We start from the raw sequence: 21838 nt of genomic DNA, 5'->3' as shown, positions 1-21838 counted from the left end.
CAATTAACTCTATCCCAGCTGAAATCAGGACAAAGCTCTTCAGGGAAGAGTTTTCCAGAACAAACTGCAGACACTTCCTCTTTGCCAGGCTTTTCTCACTTGCAGACATGTGGGAGTATCTGCCATTTATCCCCTCATGGGGGTGGCTTACAGTGAATCAAGCCTCTTTCCAGCTCTTTGGCTCCATGTAATTGCTGAGGAAGCTATGGACAGTCCATGCAGTTCACTTAGGAACTGTTTCTGTGGATGCATAGCTCCTGTGTTCCCGGAAGGGCTGGTGGGGAGAGTGACACTGAAGATAGGATGAGAGGGAGCAACAACCTTGCTAATGGACTGGTCATTTCTTCTGATTCATGCCTATTATTGGAGAAATTTGCTGCACTACAAGTTAACCGTAACAGAAACGTCAAAGAACTGTTTCAATTCTGAAGCTTCTAAAGATTTCTTCTTCCATTCCAACCCACAGTATCCCTCCTCTCTGTATTAAAGGCATGAATGCATTGAGACATTTCTAAAGTCCAGATGTTTTCCAGTTATTCACTAGCTGCAATATGCAAACTTTAATAATAATAGTTATTAGGATATATTATGTAATAATATGGTATCACTGGTATTAATTATTAATCCCAGTATGACTGGGAAAGTTTGTGAGTGCAGAGGAGCAATGTGCAGCTCAAACAAGGCAGACGACAGAAATAATATGTTGCACTTTCTCTGCCCAAGGATCTGTTTTCTGCAGATGTTCTGTAATTTATGCTTACAGTACAGAGCTCTGTGTATTATCAATCAAATCACAGCTAGTCATACCACAAACCAATGCAATCACCAGCTTGAAGTATATTTACAGTTTACGCTCAACTTTCAGCATGTGTTTTGTGTATTTTTACCCCAGAAGATTAGAATAGGGGCCTCTACATCTAATCAAGCTGCACTAGCTGAAGTAATTTTTCTAGTATTGTACGGGAAAAAAACAACTCTCTGTAATTAAGGCTGAGATTTGCTTTTTTTTTTTATAAGCTTGATTTTGGCCCCTTCCCCTTTCCTTATAAAAACACACACAAAATGTTATTTTTGCTTCATTTTGCATGTGCTGTCTGTGCTTAGCAGTTAATGCTTTGTCCAAATTTTAGATGATTCACTCAAGCTGTGCTTGAGGTAGGGGGCTTAGAATGAAACTGATCTTAATCATGATAGGAAAAGCCTTCCTAGCATTTTTTTTTTTTTTTTTTTTCCCCCATAAAAATGACTTGCTGTAGAAAATTATGTTTGAAAGTTCTCAGAAATATCTAGGATATGACATTACTTTTGCACTGAAGAAGGATACTCACAAGTAAATAGGAATGACACAAGAGCACTAGAGTTTTTTTTTGTTGTTGTTGCTTTGTTTTTTTAATTGATGAAATATTAGCTAAAATTAACTTCAAATAGAAGAAATTCTGATTTTTGAAGGATGACATGGTTAGATGAACTCTCAGTTTAGGGGGAAAAAAAGTTTTATCTTGATTCTGCCGCAGACTGACAATACTTATGTCTATGTATTAGTGTATAATTGCTGCATACAGAACTTGAGAGACACTCAGGGCTTCTGAAAATAGGAAAGAATGAGGATTCTGCTCCAGAGATGGTGCTGAGTGAGCGCTTGCAGTGTGTGGGGCCAGTGCTTGAGAAGGGTGTGTGCTGCAGCGGTGGTGGAGATGACTTGGGCATTGGTTCTTCAACCCATGCAACACTGGCACAGGTTGCCCAGAGAAGCTGTGGATGCCCCATCCCTGGAGGTGTTCAAGGCCAGGCTGGATGAGGCCTTGGGCAACCTGGGCTGGTGGGAGGTGTCCATGCCCATGGCAGGTGGGTGGGAACTGGGTAATCTTTAAGGTCCCTTCCAACCCAAGCCATTCAATGATTCCATGAATTCTATAACAACTGTTTGTAGGCAAAAGCTAAAATGAAGCACAGTCTGCTCTACCAACACGAACCACTCTGACTACATCGGTATCAGTAAATAAAACCTTCTCTGGCAGAGAGTAGTGTGGTTCAGCTTGTGCCCAGGTGACTAAACTGCCTTTCCTCCCTGTCCCTGCAGGTATGGCTTTATTCACACCAGCACCCAAGCTATTCCCTGATGCTACCCATTTTCTCTTGTACTTATTGCTATACACCCTGCTAGGGCTTATCCTAACAGTTAAATAGCATATAGCTGGGTGGCTGTGGGGACATGCTGCTACTACATTGGGTCCCCATGTATGAGCAGCATCTTCAGCCATAGCCACCAGCAGCACCACCTAATGCAGCCGAAGCCATTGCCAGCACCCGGCTCAGCCTGGCATGGCACTGCACTATCTCCAGAGCTGTGCTGCAGCAAGTGCTTCTGACACCACATGGTTCATCGGACCTGGAAGCTGATTCATCTGGAAAAGAACTCAGCAAAAGCAAAAAGTGACCTTCAGTGTGTGATGGGATTGGGAAAAAGGACAGAGTGGCAGCTACTAGTGCTGACTGCTAACAACCTGTTAACCACACTAGTTCCGCACTGTTCCTTAGCTGTGCTGAATAAGCAGTGGAAGGTTTTGTTTGTTTGTTTGTTTGTTTGTTTTTCAACAAGCTTTTAATTATATAAATTAAACAATTCATTTTAGTGATATTGCACAGAATATCAAAACTGAATACACAGTATTTTTGTTTTAGCACTATCCTCCTGCATGGATTATTGGCAATATGGGTTTTCTTTTATAAAGTATTCCATCAATGTTTGAATGCAGTGGAGAGTACATCACACAGAAAGTCCTATTTCAGTTAACTTGTTAGCATGAAGTCCCTTTAGGCAAGGGCTAAGCTCTGAACTTCCAGAGCCCAATTTATGAAGTCAGGGAATTTTAGATTAAAAAAAAAAGGAAAGCTGAACTTCATATTATGATAAGACTTGAACACATCTGTGCATAAAACTGATTACAAAGTCAATGGCCTGTTTGGCACATTTTTCAGTGCTCAACAAAATGTAAAATGCTGCAGCCATTTCATTTGTAAGATTTCCATTGCTTATGATCATAGAGCCCTTTAACTACTGAGACGAAAATCCTTCATCTGAAAATAACCCATCTCAAGCATGGAAAAAAACAGAGAAGGGGAGTTAAGTAGCTGGCATTATTACAGGGGTTCTATTATGGTGGCAGAGAATTTGACTGTTCATTTCACTGTTTTGGTTTCTCTGATGATTAGCTTCAGTTCCCTATTTTCTACTCTCTAACATTTTGTACTAAGCCTCATGCTGCTTTTTTGTTGATCAAATCACTGATATGTAATGTAAAGCAACACCTGCATGCAGAGGTATGCAAGGCACCTTGCAGAAGGGGAAGGTGGGAGCGCCAGCCATTCTGAGCTGCTGTGGGCTGGCAAACCAGAGCCTGAAAGCAGGGCTTGTGCTCATCTGCAGCACGTGGGTTGGTTTGGTGCTGTGAAACAGCTTCACATCTCTATTTTTCTTAACCTTGCAAATCTATCCTGTCTTTCTTAGCTATCTGGACATGTTAGCAGTGCTTGAGTGCCAGCTTGAAAGCTGTGCTATATGACTTGAGCCTATTGCATCCCTACTGCCTGCCAAAAAAAGGCAGTTTTAATATGATGTATGATGTATGTACAAGGAAAAGGAGGATTGTATTATTTTCAAAAGATGGTGATAGAGAAAAGGCTTTTTTTTTTTTTTTTTTTTTTTTCCTATGTTGAAATATCTAGGGTTTCAAAATTCATTGGCCTATTCCAATACCTGTTACATAAAGATTTGGTATTATATGAATTCCAGTGAATACTCTAGGGATGCATAAAATGAATATTTAGTCTAAAATAATCATGGATAATCTCTTAACAAAAACAGTTTCTACAACAGAAGAATCATACAGGCCTTGAAGAAGGAAGAGATGTGTAGAGGATTAGAATAAAATCATCTTCTCCTTGAAAAATGAATTATACTTACAGTATTAAAATATATATATATCAACTTATGAAAACTATATTAAGAATAATGGTGAATAAACAGATTTAACAAAGAGGTGTTTTTTGTTGTTGTTGTTATGGCTATAATCTCTCATTTAAGTGATGAACCTATGCCTTCAGTTAAGCTTAATTCTACCAGAATTGTTTACACAAATTTCCCTTTAAGTACGAATATACTGCCTCATCAACTTTTTAGCCCCTTCCAAATTTAATCCAAAGTCCAGCTTGTTTTCCTTACTTTTTTTTTTTTTTTTTTTTTTTTTTCCCTCCTTCTCACTCATAATTGGTTATTTAACATTATGACAATTATTTTTGGATAAAATTAACAGGAGAGATGCTACTACAATGTGAGGTTTGACCATGCTACATGGCATGTGTGTTTATACTTTCCTGTATAGACAGTTATGAGAGGACCAGTGCTGTACTAACCAGCTCAGCATACTTCTTAAACAACAGGTCCAGCTTCTCCTCTGGGGTACTCAGCTTGTTCAAGCTTTGCATCAGCAGGGTAGCTTCCTTCCCTTAAAAAGAAAAAGAAAATATTTGATGGTAGATGTGGTTTGTACCTGATGTGCTGTCATGATTATTATTATTATTATTTTTTTTAATACATGAATCCGTAAAAACTCACAGTGTTTTGGAAGGAAAGGAACTGTTTTTGCTATGAATTTATTGTTTGTTCCCCTGTACAAAAAAGTATGCTGGAATTTTCTTCCATTTCAGACCTCAGCAATGTGCTGTCTTCTAGCAAAATCATCGGCAAGTAAAATGACTTTTTCCTGTGTAATCTGTTTTTCATTTCATATTTTAGTAACGTGACTGGATCACACATATGGTACACTTGACTCAAATAGGATGCAAAGGGCCTGGCCCCAAAGATCTGTTTGCAGGAACAAACAGATAAAAGCTGGTGTACTCCTGTGCTGCTCAACCCATCAAAGATACAAGGAAGATTAAGTTAGGTACAGAGACTATGGTGCACATGGACAAAAACAGATAGTGGTGGGTATTGCTAACCAGGTGTGGGCTGTATGAGTGTGGTGTAAATTAGTTCCTTCACTTGGTATAGAGAATATGGATACCAGAGACAATGTATTCACAGTCCAATAACTATATTGGCATACATAGTTAAATCACCATGTAGCCACTTGGGTATTGCTTCAATGTTGATGCCATTGGTATTCATTTCAGCCCTCAGTGTGAGCTGGAGTTTGAACAGCACTTGGTCTTAGAATACAAAATATCCCTGGCATCCCTTGGAGATGAGGATGGCTGTGGTGCAAAGGGTTTGGCTGAGCTTTTCCAAATGCACCTCTTTCCTGAAGGCTGTAAGGACAAATTGCTTTCCGTCTTAGGCTGGATCTGTTCTACTTGAAATCTGGTGCAGTCCAGAGGTACTGCCTGTGGAGAAAACCCACAATTTCAGACTAAGTTCTCTCTACAGTTCTGGTATAACTAAATGTAAGCTAAAAACAATCCTGGATTGAAAACTGTTGCAAGTGGAGCTGGAGAACTGTGCTTTGATAGTGTTTCCACTCATCTTGGAGAGGTACCACTAAATGCACCAAAGCCAAGGTCATAGAAACAGGAACTTTATTTCTGCTGGATATTCAAGGAACTTGAAAAACAAAAACAAAAACAAAAGCAAAAACCTGTCCTCCTGTCCTGCGTTTAGTCCCTTTTCTGTAAGCACCTCCTGCAGTGAATTAGTAGGATTAGTCTACTGTTGGGTTTGAGTTTTCAAGCGTAAGAGAAGTATGAAGATCGGCAGAAGTTAAGTGTAGGAAGGTAAACAAATTACACATTTGCCAGACTGGGATGTAGCTACATTGCTCTCTAGTGGCTGTCCAGCAGAAAGGACAGATTTTACAAACACTTATTAAGACTTCTTTCTAGCTCAGCTAAGAGAATCCTGCAGTGGCCAAGGGGCTCAATGACTGTGAGAAGCACAGTGGCAGTGAGAAGACTGATGGAAGAAAAATAACCTGAGTGTGAAAGTGAATTTGTTCTGCAGATTCCCTCTTGACCACTCCATGTAGTAGCACTATTGGCAGTTATGAGCAGTGAGAAGTCATATCTGAGGAAGCAGGGGAAGAAATAAATGCACAAGGGCATAAACAAGAGATCAGATTTCTCTTTCTTCATGAAGCAGTTTTCTGCAGCGTGTCATCAGACTCACAGTTTTGGCTACTAGTTTGGGTGGCCTAGGAGTCATGTGATAAGATCCTAAGCTTTCCTCTTTGTAGGATTTATGTCATACAGCCTACTGCATTTTTTTTTTTTTTTTTTTTTTTGGGGGGGGGGGGGGGTAATTATCAAATAGAAAAGAAGTTATAAAAATTACTGTCATTTTCAGGAGTAGCCAGAAGTCACTATCAGCCACAGTAGGTGGTTTTGTTTCTGTTTGCAGAAGGGCTATGTATGTATATAACCACTTGCCTAGACCTTTCAGGATTTTCTTCTCCAGTTTTTGCTCCTTGCTAGTACTGGGCTCCTTTGCTCTAGAAGCATCTCCAGGAGCTGGCTTTTCTTTCTCACTTTCCTCATTTGCATCCTCATACTCGGCATCCTCCAGGCTGCCTGATTCTCCCTTCTCAGGCTTGTCAGTTACTGTTGCAGTGCTTTCCTTCTCCATCAGACTTGCTGCAGATCCATAGGTATTAATGATGTCCTCCAGCTGCCGGCTCAACTCCTCTGAGATATCACACACGGCCACCTCAGGACAGGTGTTTGGCTGGTCCATGGGGGCCTGGGGCTGTGAGCTGGGGACAGGTTTCTCCTTGCTTTGCCCCTGGACATCTAGTCTGGGTGAGATGGGAGCTTGTGGCTGCTGCTCAGTGGACTGGTCATTCTCCATGCTTGGTGCAATACCTGATAAAAAGCAAACACAGAGTTAATTGAAAAACAGAGGAATTAGTCTTCTTGCTGATTACAAAGCTCAGCCAGGATGTGAGTGATTTGGTGTGGAATTTGGGAAGGCAGATCATCCTCTGGCTCTGGCTTGATGAATACATCACATTGAAACGAACCACCAAGGTGATTTACCTACAGGGACAAAAGCAAATTTTACACCTGCCAAGAAGAGAAGCCTGCCCAAAGCTAATACTGAAAAATCAAAACCTCTTGTTCCTGTTGCCAGTGATAAAGCACAAAATGGCACCAGAGCCATTCATACTACTTCCCTCCCTGAACATACTGTTTGCCACTTCCTTGTTTTTCTAGATTCTTATTTATTTATTTTTTTTTACCTGCTAGGCTGCCTACCCACATGGGCCTCTTCACATCATATTTGCATCAGTTTCATTTCCTGTTTCTTACCCATCAGCACATCTTAAATCAATAATCAGGAAAAAAGGAAGAGTTTAAATGAAACTAAAGAACTGAAAATTGTACTGTACTCTTCGAGGGCCCAGCATGGTGCTTGATCTATGAGTAGCCTGGTCTGGCACTGCCAAAGTACCAGCAATGAACAGTTCATAATAAGATAAACAACTATAAACCACTTTTCTCTTGTACTTGTGGTGTGCTGCTGACAGCTTGTCTGATAAGGTACAAAATACGAACTAAATAACAGGATTGTAAAAACAACCAGGTGTAACATGGGTTGATAATCTATGGTGGATTCTGGTGTGAATTTCACATAGTTAGCTCTGAATTTGCAACGGGAACTTTACATTTTTCTATCCCTTTGAGCACTGCAACTAGTACTTACTTCTGCTCAAATAAAGACTGTGCTAATTACTGCCATGAATCCTTTCTCTCTCTTTTACAGTCTGATTTTATTCCTCCTTGTAATGATATGATACATGATAGTGTCAGTCAGGTGGGTAGTAGAAGTCAGGTAGTGTCAGTCCCTGGTAGGGACTAACGAGAGGAAGATTGCTTTGTTTGTTCTGTTCCACTGTCTACGGTACTTTCTTGTTTTTGAAAAGACAAGTTGTTTAGAAAACATGGAACTGACAGAGAAGCATTTTGTTCCTTCTACAGTTGGCTGTAATGTATATTTTCTATGGTGTCTGAATTTCTGCAGCTTTCAGAATGATAAACAGTCGGCCAAAGGCAAAATAAGATGATAAGAGAGTTGTAATTTATTGTAATATATGACATGGTGTTTGTTATTAAACTCTCCCCAGTCAAAGAGATGCTTGGTATTGCAGTGATGACCGTTACTAAGGCAATATTTTTCAAGATTCAGTTGGTGAGCTATTTAATCAGGATAATGGATATGATATCCAAATATTATGTTTTGTCATCTCTAAAGCAATTAATTGTGGGACTATATTTGAAAGCTTTGAAGTGTGTATATTTGAAGCTCTGTGTGGGGCTCTGGATGGGCCTGAAAGCCAGTATATAAGGAACCATGACCTGACACAGGTAAAACACACCAGCAGCAATGGCTTGGGAAGGCAGATGGCCCCGATCTCGTGAATCCTGTCAGGCAGACGCATCTGATACCTTCCTTCCTACTTTTGTCATGGTTGTTATACTACCACAAAGTATTTGTAAAATCGTATCAGTCTGATTTGATATCCTGTTGACTTTAATTTACACTGAAAGATTAGACCCCACATGTGCAATTTAGGTAAGTAATTCCAGTTAGCAAGAATGTTAGACTAGAGTTTGTGATCTTATTTTAACTGGAGTTAATTGACTGTCAATTAATTCCAGTTCAGTAACATTATGGTAAATGCTAAGCTAGAATTTCCACAAAATATGTGTTTGTTTCTGACATGTTTACACTAATATTTACAATCTGTTCTCATTAATTTGAGCTAATTGGCAATTGGCAATCAAGCAGCTAGAAAAACTAGAATCATCAGCTCTTTCTTAGACAGAAAAAAAGTTTCATGAAGTACATTCCCAATCTAAACTAAGTAGTTTTGTAACATGTTCATCATGGAAGGAGAATTGGACCACTAAATGCTTAATTTCCAAATATGAATTTCTCTTATTCCTATCTCCCTCTCTTTGTAAGAAGGCACAGGTTGATGTTCCTGTGGTCAGGGCCCTGTGCATCCCTGAGGTCTTATTGGTGAAGTGAAGGAGGTTGGCTTTGTCCCAGCTCAGCTCTTCTTCACTAGGAGATCTTGCAAAGAAAGCCAGAAGACAGGACCTGCCCCTGCTTTCCCTCGGGACCTGCTTTTCAGCTGTGGCCATACCACTGCCCTCTCCATCGCAGTCAGGTCCCAGTGACATCCATGCCCATTTTGAACCTCCATTGGCTCCAGCCCTGGCCTGGACCCAGCACCAGAGCTTCCCAGCTGGCCAATGGACATGCCTTGTCACTGTGAATGTGTTGGTGGATTTGCAGGGTGTATCTGTCCCAGACCACCCCACAGACCCAATCCTGACGCTGACCTGCTGCCCCACATCCTGGCTCCTTGTGGGTGAAGTTCCAGTTCCCATCGACTATGTCATTGTTCTGGCTCCAAGCCCCTCCAAGTCCTAACTCATGAAGCAGTGCCGTCTGGCTTAAGTTTTCCTCCTAAGAGAACCACTAAGTCTGCCTACAAACACAGTAGGCTCTAAATCAACAACAGTGATCAAGTTATAAACGGTGTTTCTCAGTAATAAATGAAATGTGGGTGAGTTGAAGAGAAACTTGATGTTTAAAACCAAGGACACAAGTTATTTAAAGGTTGGCCTCACAGGAAATCTTTCCTAATATAATCTATATCATTCCTGACTAGAAGGGGATTCATTATAATCAGTCTCTGAAGCCACGGCAATTTACAGTTGCTGAGGTTTAGGCCACCAGCTTGGAATGTTAAGCAGACAGAAACCACAGAAATATGACGAACCACAATGACGAACCTTTAACTCAAGGGTTCCCACCTGCTGGATCATACTGGGGATCATGTTTACACAGACAAGTAAATATTTTAATGTTTTTGTTCATGCTCCTTTTAGGCAGATCAGAGATCTAATAACTACTTTCAGCACAGAGACAATGTCTGTTAAGTCTTCTGCACCTTGTTTTGTGTAATGGCTTCCATAGTGTCAGAGTTTATATTTAGGAAGACAGGGCAGCTTTCATCTGCTGAGAACAGCTTTTGTTGCTGGGAAATTTTACTGCATTTGGCCCCAGTCCTCCTCTTGCTCCAGCCAGCTTAACCTTGATATACATCAGGAATCCTTTCTTATCAGGCCATTGAAAACTTACGATGTCATTCTCAGTACAAGTGTTTACATTAAGTGCTGTCTCAGACACAGTAATGCCTAAAAATTAGGTGACTGAGCCAGCAGAGAAATTCCTTGGCTCCTTGGCTTCAAACAGACTGATGGAAGGGAAACACAGCCTGATTTAAATGACCCTCCTCTTGACTTTTGTGACTCCTACTACCATCACTGTTGTCTCCACACACCTGAATTTCTGACTGGCCCTTAAGCTATTTTATGGTGAGGGGGAGGACTGACCTCTGATTGAGTCTGAGTGTTGGGTCTTGTTTACTCTTTTCCTCCTGTGTTCCCAAATCCTGGACTCATTCCACGACCCTGAGATCAGTATCTTTCTAAGCCCTAATTTTGACACAAGACACCTGTAGTTTCTACCTACAGGTACTCATTTTGATGGGAAAGTACAGTTAATACAACCATACAATATGTTTCCCCTATATCAGCCTTGAAGTTTTTAGCTTGAGATAGCCATAATGAATTTCAAACCCAGATCCCAGGTAGGTGTTTCACCTTGATTCTTGGCCTAAATTTAAAACCCTAAGTCTGTCACTCACAAAGTTAGAGAAAGTCAAGGTCGAGTCTCTGGGGGGGGGCAAATTGCAAGTCACTGCTGGGAGGAAGTCTAGGCATTGCAGTTAACTGCACCTCAGCCCTTGACTGCCCTGACCATGACTCAGGGCCTGGCTCCAGAAATGGTCCTCCTCTCCACCACTGGGAAGCACACTGAGAGCTGACCATGGCAGAGCCTCTTCTCCATTCCCCTCCTTCCTGCGTTAAATGTTTGGCATAACTCAAAACAACAGTGGACCTCCTCAGGACACTGCCCCTGTCTTGGGTGGGAGGTGACAGCTGCCAATCTCAGGCCGATGCCTTTCTGTAGGAGGACTCCTGGCTTGTACTGAGACTGGTGCCTGGCACAGCAGCAGTCAGCAGGCTGACCACAAAGACACACAAATGGGGTAAGCATACAGCATAGCCAGAAGCAACAGAAAAAAAGTGTGCATATTCAGTCTAGTGTCATGTTGAGTTTCTTTGCATCTGACCATATCCATTAGCATTTCACGTTTATGGCACAATCTGTGTTCACCATGCTTTCATATCAGCCTGTGCTTCGACATCAGTCTGTTTTTCCAAGGCAAAAGGCCAGTCAGCAAGAGCCCACACATGACTTAGCAGAGACACAGTAGCCTTGCTGCTGCTGCTGATGGACAAACAACCCCTACTTCTGGACAAACAGCTCCCAGGCAGCACACCGCATCAGCCCACCTTGCACTGCTGGGGTGGGTGCTGCCACCGTGACGGGAAGCACTGCCCCAGCACGAACAGAGCACAAAATAAACATCCTGAGCTTGGGCTTGCATGCTGTTGCAAAGTTTTGTTTATCGCTTTTAAACAGAACGTTTCTCTTTCCTTCTCTTGGGAATTTTTTATCCTTCCCTTCTTGCAGCCTGAACTTCTGGAGGGTTTACTACATTGCCTATATTTAGCTCTTGCCTCCCCATGTATCCAGCAGAAAGACACATGGCACCTGCTCTGCAGCCAGAAGTTATTTTAAGCACTTCTAAAATGGGCAATGGTATTTAGCACTTTATGCTCAAAATTCACATACTCTCACACATAAATTCCCCAAAAACAAAGTGTTCCACATAATTACACCAGACAGCATATGCTGATAAAGCCTAAAGCTTTACCTCGGTATAACACCAGACTGAGGTACAGTAACACCTCAAAACAGCAAGTATTAAACCCTGGAATGGCCTTCACTGCTGTAGCTCCAATTACCCTCCAGAAATATAGAAGTGCCTTGTTATAATCTAGACACTCTCATATATATTACTTCTGAAAGTTGTGACAAAATCAGCTTTATCAACTACATGCTACACTTGGATAGATTTATAATTTATGTACAATTTTCTAGTACAAAACCACACAAAACTTTGGTAGTGTGGTGGCACATTTTCTTACAGGCATGGAAAGAGACCAGATTTGGAGACTTTCTGATGCCACCTGCCTCACATCTCATGTGGCATCCAAGTCTCGATCACTTAGTGTTGTATCAGACCAGCCCTTACTCTCACTCAAAAGCAAGTTCTACCAAAGTTGACTTACTTACTTTTTTTCTTTCTTTTTTTTTTTTTTTTTGATCACTCATTAGAGAAGCATTTATTAACTTCACATTCACAAACATCCTCACATACTCACCTATTTTCCTCACATGCCACAAAATGCCCAGGTTTTTAAAACTATTACAAGAAAATGTAGGCTGACTGTCTCGAAGGGAAGTACTTAGATTAAAGTCCTTGCATCATGCCATCAAGAAGTGACAACGAGGAAGCTGTTTGTCAGACTTACCAGAGCAAAGAGAAGAGCTGAATGGAGAAAAAAGTCAGGCAGAAAGCTCAGACAAGGGCACAACAGCCACAGGACACTGGTCCTATAATCCTACCACCAAGAGAAGAGGGACAGGAGGACCAAGCGAGGAGGGAAGGACAGAATGACACAGCAGGAGCAACCGCTGCAGAGACTGAATGCACGCTCTGCAGGGGACTGGCTCTGATAGGCGAGCAGGGAGGCTGCCTGCTAGTTGGCAGTGTAACCCAGTTATGTTGGCTATTCCCTTCTCTGACAGAGATAGCACAAGAGATCAGAGACTCAAGCCCTTAGAAAGAGATAATACAGGAAGGATTCATATACAGCTGCTATCCTTGAAAGCTAAGTCCAAGTCCTTCAAAGATTTGATGTGTTGTGCTCTGTGAAATTTGTCTGTATTGGCTGTGGACTTGTCAAACTCTGTTTAATTCTTCTATCTGCACCAAAAAGACTTGGTTGCCTTTCTACTATATGAGCTTACACCTATGACTGCTCTTTGTAACCCGGGATTTGGACTGAATTTATTATAAACCTCACTGATTCTGAATCATAGACTCACAGGCTGGAAGGGACCACTGGAGGTCTCTCATCCAACCTCTTGCTCAAAGCAAGCTTAACTGTGAGTTCAGACCAGGTCTCTCAGGACCTTATATCAGTCTTTAAAATCTCCAAGGATGGAGACTACATGAGCTCTCTGGGCAACCTGTTCTCCAGCTTGACTGTCCTCATGGTGAAAAAGTTCCTCCTTATATCTGAACTTCCCATGTCTCAGCTTCTAGTTCTCCCACCTTACACCCTTATTAAGAGTCCATTTCTGTCCTCTTGGTAATCCCCAGGTAGGTACTGTAGGGCTGCAGTTTGGAGTCCCCAGAGCTCTCTCTTTTCCAGGCTGTACGTCCCACCTTACCCAGCCTCTCCTCATGGGCAAATAACCCAACCTGGCCACCACAGTTTCCCTCCAATAGATGTACCCATTTCTGCCACTGGGGCAGCAACACTGGTGGACCTGGCTGGTGTAGTCACCCCTCTGAATCCATCAGTTCTCAAATAAATGTTTTCATTGCTGCCAAGGTAACCTGTCTGGCCTACTTTATGCATGTTACCATGCCAGCTCACATTGGTCTGAAGTTGTTTATATAAACAGCAGAGCACTCCCCAGGGAGTTCAGCTGCATACTGTTTGTCCAGTGACCAGCATCTCCCAGTTCTGTGACCCAAAGCTGCTCAGGCAGCATCTTGAGATGCCAGATGGCCTAAGGACCGTCTGCTGTGCACTCCCCAGGGAGAGATGTAGGTCAGTTTAATGCACAAAAATGCAAACAACTGGGAAGTGATAGGCTGGTGCTGGAAGTGGCAGGCAGTGCTATGAGAAAAGAAATGTGACTTTGGTTTCAGTTGAAAATAATAAAGCTAAGAACAATGATAGGACAAAAAATATGTGTATACTACAATGATTTGGAGTAATTCCTTAAACTGACCCAATGCTGACTGTTGTGCATCACTAGAGGATCCAGAAATGTTCCATAACCATATTTGATTTATAAGGGATATAAGAGAAAACTGCACTGGGCAGCTCATTATCCAGAAGAGCTGTCTCAGAAATGTTCAGTACATTAGGAGCATCCCAGTCTTTCACTACTGAGGTCTAAAGGTGTAGTTATATTTGTAGAAATAGTTATCTGCTTGGAAAAGGCAGCTCATATTATCTGGGGATGTGTGGGTATTGTGGTTTAGTGAAAAAGCAGTTCTTCAAACCTTCTTCAGACACTAGTGGTGGCTCAGTAGTGCTCTTGAAGAAGTCACAGATTTAAGGACAATCAAAAGGAGCTTGCAAGGTCAGGGACTTCTGCTGAGGATCTTTTGGACGGGTTTGGAAACTGGCTGGAAATGTTTTGAGAGAAGATAAAACTCTGGTTTGTTATATGGCAGAGTGAGTGAACAGAATACAAGTGAAGATAAGAGTGTGCAGTCTCCTTGTTTTGCTTCTGTCTTGACTGGAGAATTCTCCTGTTGCAGGCCCTTGTTCATTTTTCTTTTGAAATAAAATCAGCTCCAGGGTTTCTGGGATCAAAATGCACAAATGATTTACCAAGGAGCTAAGCAACAGCCGAGCTGCAGAAAGTCACTCAAGCATATTCTCACTCCTTGGCAAACATAAGGCAAGACATGTTCAGCTTCACCCTCTTTCACTGTGGTTAAGGCTATTATGTGATAGCTTGTGTTTGCAACCGACTAACAGCATGTACACGGACCGTTTTCACAGCTCAGATGACATGCAAGTATTCAGTATGCAGTGGTAACTTGGTTATGTATCTGAGCCATTAGAAAGTATTGATAATAGGAAATTAGTTGAGACCATCATTATAAAAATTAGCCACAAGAAATCCAAAGCTATGTGTTCTGAATTGTTCCTAAGTATCCAATAAGGAAAACAGCTTCTGGTAGTCAGGAAATGGAACAGGGCAAACAAAATCCTTGTTCCTGAGTACGTGGGTAGCATGTATGTGCAGGTCCTGAAGATTATAAGGGATCTGCTGGATTTTGGCCTGTGAATTGAAACAACCACCTTAAGAATGAAAAGGGGAATTCAGGCACTGAGAAATTTAGAGAGCGTGTTGAAACTGTCATCCAGTCAATGTACATGCTGAGAATGAAGGCATCCTGAATGTGCATGCTGGGACGGTTACATCTGATGAGCTGAGACTAAACCTGAGGAGAGAGCATGATGCAAACACTCTCTGTAAAACCTGCACTGCTTTTGAGGTTTCTGCTTTTGGAATGCCTAGGGCTTTTCATGTCCCTGTTTAGGGTAAAAGAAAGAAAAGCTTTCTCTAATCCATGCGAAAGAAGAAAAATGTACCTTCCTCATTTTAAAGATAGACCACTTCTTGATAATTTCCTGTAGTGAGGCTGAATTTTTTTCTTTAATTGTGTTCTGCCAGATGGCTTACACATCCATAACCAGCACTGTGGCATTTTTACTGATGTCACTGGTAATGTTACACAGAAACTGCTCACCTTGTAGCCTGTGTCTGGTTTAAACATAACCATCAGCAGTATAAAGCTACTGAAGAAACAGATTTCCCAGGGGAAAAAAAAAAAAAAATCTAATAAGTAATTTTTACCTACACTTATCATTTGCTTGATATGACATTCAGTGAATTCAGCCTTACCAAGTTCACCATTAAGTAAGTCACTGCTGTTGAAGATTTTTGATTTTCTTTCCATATATGTATATATATGTATATATATACTTTTTGTCTTTCTTTCCACAGGCTGTTTTACTTACCTGCAACATGCAGCTCTCACTTGCTGATGCTCCCCTCTCCCACCAACACTAAAGACATTGGTATTGAAATGCCTACTGCGGGGGACGGACGGACGGACGGACAGACGGTTATTCATTTGGTGTGCCATGGGAATCTTCAGGTTCAAGACCTAAGTTCAAATGTAGAGTCTCCCTCTCAAATGTTCAAGAGCTTTACAAAAACGTAGACTCTGTCTGCAGACAATACTGTGTTGGTTAAAGTCACTTAAAAACCTTTGAGGGTTTTTCTTTTTCCTCCTGAATGAAAGTTTATCTACCACTTAAGCCCTAATATCCCCTAGAAGCCATATGGACTGATTTGGCCCGCAGGCCTGTCTCTTTATAGAAGGTGAAGAGGCTGCATAGGGTCTCCTGCCTTCTGCACTGGCCAGAAGAGAGCATTTGCACCCCTTTGCAAATTATAGCTGCTTGCTAGCAGCACAGGAAAATCTGGAGACAACTGTTCCTTATCAAGTTGTATGGGTTGTTGCAGACTGCAGAGGACTGCCATGGCCTGGCACTTCAATGCCAAATCTGTATCAGGGAGAGTATCATTTCTGGATTTTAGCAAGGAAACAATATGGAGGAGTTCTTCACTGCTTTCCTGCTGAACAATTTTTTATTTATTTTTGGGGAGATACAAGTATTTTGAATTATATTGTGCCTGGGCAGAGTAATTTCCTGTAATACTACCACTTCACCTAATTATATTGGAAATAAAATTGATCCATTCTGTTTAAACATGTACTATAATATACTTACGCTATTATATACTTTCATAATATATTTATACCAGGATAATAAACCATAATATGTAGTAGCAAGCATGTATGTAAGATATACAATGAAACTATAACATAAAGTAGTTTGGAAATAGCTCTCATAAAGGTCTTGAGAGATCATAGTGATATGTACAAAAAGCGTACTGATATGTACACAGTGGTCTAAAAGTCAGAATCTTGCTGAATCTGGCAGTGTTCCCCTGCTGTGGAAAAGGAGTGTTGTGAGAAGAGTCCTACAAGGTCCCAATGCCAACTCTGTCAAGACTGATCTCCGCTGGGTTTAATTTATTTCTATAGAAATGTTGTAAGCATCTGGACTAATCAGACATTTTGCATGGTGATCTCTTGAGAATCATTTCTCTCTTGATTAGTCCTTTGTCGAAAAAAAAAAAAAAGACACACCAAAACTAACCAACCAACTAAAAACAAACAAACAAACAAAAAAAACCCACCCTATTTTCCTTTATTTACATACACAAAGCAGGTACTCCATACTGCATCCATTTCCTACAGATTCCCTCACTCCAAATCAGTCTCAAAAGGGTTGAGAGGTTATGATTTGCCTCCTAATAAGATTTTATGTCCTGAAGGGTTTGTCATATACCTAAGGTTTGCCAGGTTTTCTCTTTACACCTCAAAGATCCTGGCCACAAATTGCAGTTAATAACACAGGCAAATTAGCTGACACAGAAAATCCCAATAGGCAATAGACATAACTATTTTAAGCAAATAATTTAATTCTTGATCTACATCAGAAAGAATATAATTTCTGAATTTTAGCAAGGAAACCTGTCTAAGAATCTGGAGGAATTCCCCATGGATTGCCTTTAAACAGTTTTTGATTTATTCTTGGAAAGATTCAAGTCTTTTGAAACCTTAAGAGCAAACAAAATCAATTATCAGGGTTTCAATTTTCTCCAGGCAATTTCCACTGCTTCAGCTTGCCCAAGAGATAGAGTCTCCATAAATATATTATGCTATGCACTATTTGAAGAATTTGGCAAAGTGGAGAATAGCTTCACTTGAAAAATCACACTTGAGGTAAAGGAATCCCTCAGGTGAGGCATGCAGTCACACCTGAATGCATCTCTGCAGTTTGGAAATAGCTCTTCTCCAATATATACAGATAATTTATTGGGAAGGAAAAGAACAGTATTATCTGTTTCCAGTTATCCTGGTACTGCAGTGAACTTACTGCTGATTTACACCATTATAAGCTAATACATAATCTACTATGAAACTTCAAAAAGGTACTGAATGCTGAAACTATCTATTTTTAATTTAATCTAATTTAAAAATGATGCCCCTCCAGCTAGAAATGACCTTCTATCAATAGACAGTGGGAGCAGAGTTGGGCTCAATCAATTGTCAACCCTGAACATTTTGTGATCCTGCCAGGGGAAATCTCTGGGACCAATTCAGATGCAATCATGCTGTAAATCACATATCAAATATAATTTGGAAGTCTTTTAAATGTCAATGGTACATCAGTTAAAGATGAGTTATAGAGAATAAAATTATCTATTCCAGTAAGATAGGGTAAACTGACTTGCCTCGTATAAGGTTGCTTTTTCTCTTTCTTTTCATAGCCCCTTCCATTTGCTGGTAATGTTCACTTGCGCCAGTTTTGCTATCAATATGCAACATTTTTTTTTTTCCTTTTTTTAGATTGCTGCTTTAACTGGCTTGTAAAAATTAGAAATGGAAAAGACTTATTAAAGGCTCGGTCCTGCAGCTGCTCCGTATGTGGAGCTCCCATTGATTTCACAAGCAACACCTGCTGGTGAGCAGAATAGAGAATAAAGCAAATTAGAAATTGAAGGCTAGCTCTCTCAGCTGTACAGGCTGTACAAGGGTGGTAAAGCATTTCATAACTGGATCCAAACATCTTTCTCTGGAAAGGACAAGGTCCGAATTCTGCTGACAATCCTAAGTAAGCTGTGGGTGTGGTGGGCTGAGCAGCTAGCTAAGAATACAGGAGGGAAGAATGGAGACTGACACAATAGGAATGACACAGACTGAGATAATACTTTAATGAAGCTTGGAAGTGATAGGGACATTTGTGCTGAAAGATAAAGGCATGTAGAAAGAAGAGGAAAAATAATAGAGGCAGATAGCGAAATAGGTCATAATGAGACCCTTATTTTATAGGATAATGACAGAGTGGCTGATGAACTGTTATTTCAGAAGGAACCATGCAGTGACTTGCAGAGCTGGCAGTACTACTGTGTAATGTCTAAAATAACCATTGTAGATGTAAATACTAATGACCTATTTTAAGACATGCACGGAAGGAGAATCACTGCATGGAAAATGTGAAGGGATACAAAAGGTATATTGGTATTAACAGTTCAAAACTATGAAATGGTTTTAATTGTATGTGTGGATAAGTTTTTTCTAGCCGTCTTCTAGCCATCTTCTTAAACATGCCACATTTGGGGAACTAAATAAATAAAGACAGAGGAAGAAAAAATATCCCAACATCTCTTGGGAATAACATAAATAAGAAAACTGGGGAAGAAAATAAAACCCAACATCTGAAGGGGTGAACAAAGAAAAGATAGAATGACTTTCATATTTTTCTGAGCTGAAAGACAAATATGACAAAAGCAACAATGTCAATAATTTTGTTAGAATAGAGCAAATCTTCATTTTGTGTAGATAAAAAGTCTATGTAAATCATATTTATTATGACAGATAAATTTGGTCCCCAACTTAGATCATAGGCTTGAATAGGAGTATACAGATAGATACCTTCAGATATGCCTTGGATACCTTCATATATACTTCCAAAACTCTACTAATACATGGATTTTATTTTTGTTTCCCTCTTAAAACATTTTGAAAGACATGTTTTTAGATTTCAGTGCTTCTAAATACCCTCAGAATTATTCGGACAATGGGTGTGTAAATCGGACACACCCAAACCAGTTGGAGTATGGAGAATTGCTGAACAAGGGAAAAATCAACTATTTATCACCCTCCTTGGAATCAAAGAGAACAATTCTATTTCACTCTGGTGCTCTGAAATCACCTTCAGCCATCTGCAATATTGTCTGTGTTCCTATAGCATCAGACACCATTAGTTACTGTTTATCCTATTATTATTTTTTTTTGGTGTTATTTATTGTTTTCTGAGTCCAAAATGTATTTTACTACAGATCATGGTTGTCCATGGTTAAAATATTTAAAACAACCTTTTTAAATTAAAGATATAGGAACAAAATTCTGTGGCAGTGATTTATAGTTGTGTAGTATCTTGCATGCAAGCATCCAATATAATCTATTAAGCAAGTTCAACCTCAAGCAGTAATGAACAATAAAAAACACATTGTACTCATTATTTGAAAGGCTAAACTGTGACAAAAAGTGTTACATGTTAATACGCAATAAATAAAGACTTGCCCAAGGTCATGCAGATGGGAACAAGATGTGTTCAGATTTTTTTCTACTTAAATTGTGGTGTGCTTGCTTTATACATGAGGATTGGAGTTGCTCACTTGGAGTGAAGGGGTGTTCCACCTCACAAAAATGGTCTTTGTGTGCTTTTACTAATTGCAAATGGTTTACATTGGTTGTCAAATTCACAGGGTCTGGCTGGTCAGCTTGAATAAAGACAGTCTGAAAACCACATTGCTTTGTACGAAATAGGAGGGCTAAGCTAGGTAAATGATGTGACTGGTGGGCCTAAATGTTAGTCAGTATAAAGTAATATTACCTACACAAAAGAAATGTCCTTCACATGACCACAGAAAATTAATCTTCTAATTTTCATTAAATTCATATAACATCTAGAGATCTCTGAGTCATTTTTTGGGGTTACACCTATGACAACCTAGCCTGGTCTGTCATATATTCTGATAAACTGATTAACTGATAAATACATTTTCTCATTTTTTTCCCTTAACATTTGTTCTTCCACCTGTCTTTCCTGCCTTATAGGATAGCCAGTGGGCAAGTTCCCCAGTGCCAGGGCCACCCTTCTGTCACAAGCATGTACTGTACCAGCACCATAGGCTCCAGCTCCCTGATTTGACCTTTAGGCTCAGGAGCAGCACAAAATAACAGCAACTGCAGCAAGCCACTCGTTCTCCTTAGTGTTATTGTCTATTGCTCAGTGAAATGGTCCTTTAAAATTCTTAAATCATAAAGTTAGTTAAATTATGAAGAAGAGGGGGTAGAATTAAAAACTGCACTTACAAAAAATAACAACAAAACCATGCATTTATTTAAAAACAAAAAACAAAAACAACGCCCCCCCAAACAAAACAAAACAAAAAAAACAGTGTGCACTTGTATTAAAAACTGCACTTGGATTTGCATTCATTCTATCTGCACCTCTTCCATGCTAGCTGGACAAAGTTTATTCCTTTAAAAATGCATCATGATCAGCAACTTTTTCTACAAACCTGCCAGGCACCTTAAGCATTGCATTTGAGAACATTATAAAGCTAGAAAATACATGCACCCAGAGTTATTTTGTACAGTTTTTCTGTCAGAAAGAGGTCAGTGGTGAGTATTCCTCTATCCTGATGTTTCACACAGATCTTGGGACTAATTTTGTCCAATATAACCTGTATAAAGCAGTCTGCCAGTGTCCAGCAGTACCAAGTGGACATTTTTTCCTGGTATTAGAGAATTCACATGGAATATGTGAATTCTCCCTGTGTCTACACAGGCTAGATATAGCAGAGAAAAATACTGATGGCATAATCCTTTCTCACAGTGAGATCATCCCATAGAGTAGGCAGGAAGGATAGTTACCATTTGTAAGTTTGTGGACTGTTTCACCAGCCAGAGCATGGAAAAGAAAATAAGTCCTTACTCCTATTCTTCTTTCTAACTTATTTGTTAAACAGACATAAAAAAGAAAAAGCTATCAGAGGGCATGTTGGGCAAGAAGCCCTTGAGAATATACCAGCTACCCATGTGCTAGCCAACACCAAACAAGAGCATACAGATCCTTTATATCTGGCTTGCTCCTTATATGTCACCAACTAGTGTTTGTCTAGCTGTGTCCTTACAACACTTTATCAATTTCAAAGTCCTGTTCTGTCATCCTGTTCCTTCCTAGACTGTCAGGTGTCGAGGATACACACAGGTCATCAGTCTTCCAGGTAACCTTGATCAAAACGTGGAAGAAGAGCAGAATACAGCATTTCAGAGTGATCATCCATCTCAGGCAACAAATGCTGAGGAATCATGAACCCAGTAACTGC

At 40.3% G+C, this 21838-nt stretch overlaps 1 protein-coding gene across 1 annotated transcript in view; it reads right to left on the bottom strand.

Annotated features, from left to right (window-relative positions):
• The window catches only part of TXLNB (taxilin beta), a 41300-nt gene extending 28625 nt beyond the window's left edge, over positions 1 to 12675 (bottom strand). Inside the window, exons 1-3 of the mRNA XM_082755857.1 lie at positions 12514 to 12675; positions 6424 to 6855; positions 4414 to 4505 (exon numbers count right to left, since the gene is read on the bottom strand). Of these exons, the coding sequence (XP_082611983.1) occupies positions 4414 to 4505; positions 6424 to 6841 (510 nt within the window). The 5' untranslated portion in view covers positions 6842 to 6855; positions 12514 to 12675. The remainder of the gene's footprint in view (positions 1 to 4413; positions 4506 to 6423; positions 6856 to 12513) is intronic.
• Between the last annotated feature and the right edge of the window lie 9163 nt (positions 12676 to 21838).

This window comes from Aythya marila (assembly GCF_965140915.1).
Source record: "Aythya marila genome assembly, chromosome: 3".
In the NCBI taxonomy this organism is placed as follows: Eukaryota; Metazoa; Chordata; class Aves; order Anseriformes; family Anatidae; genus Aythya; species Aythya marila.
The sequence above is the reverse complement of the archived record's forward strand: the minus strand, read 5'-3'. Positions and strand labels throughout refer to the sequence as shown.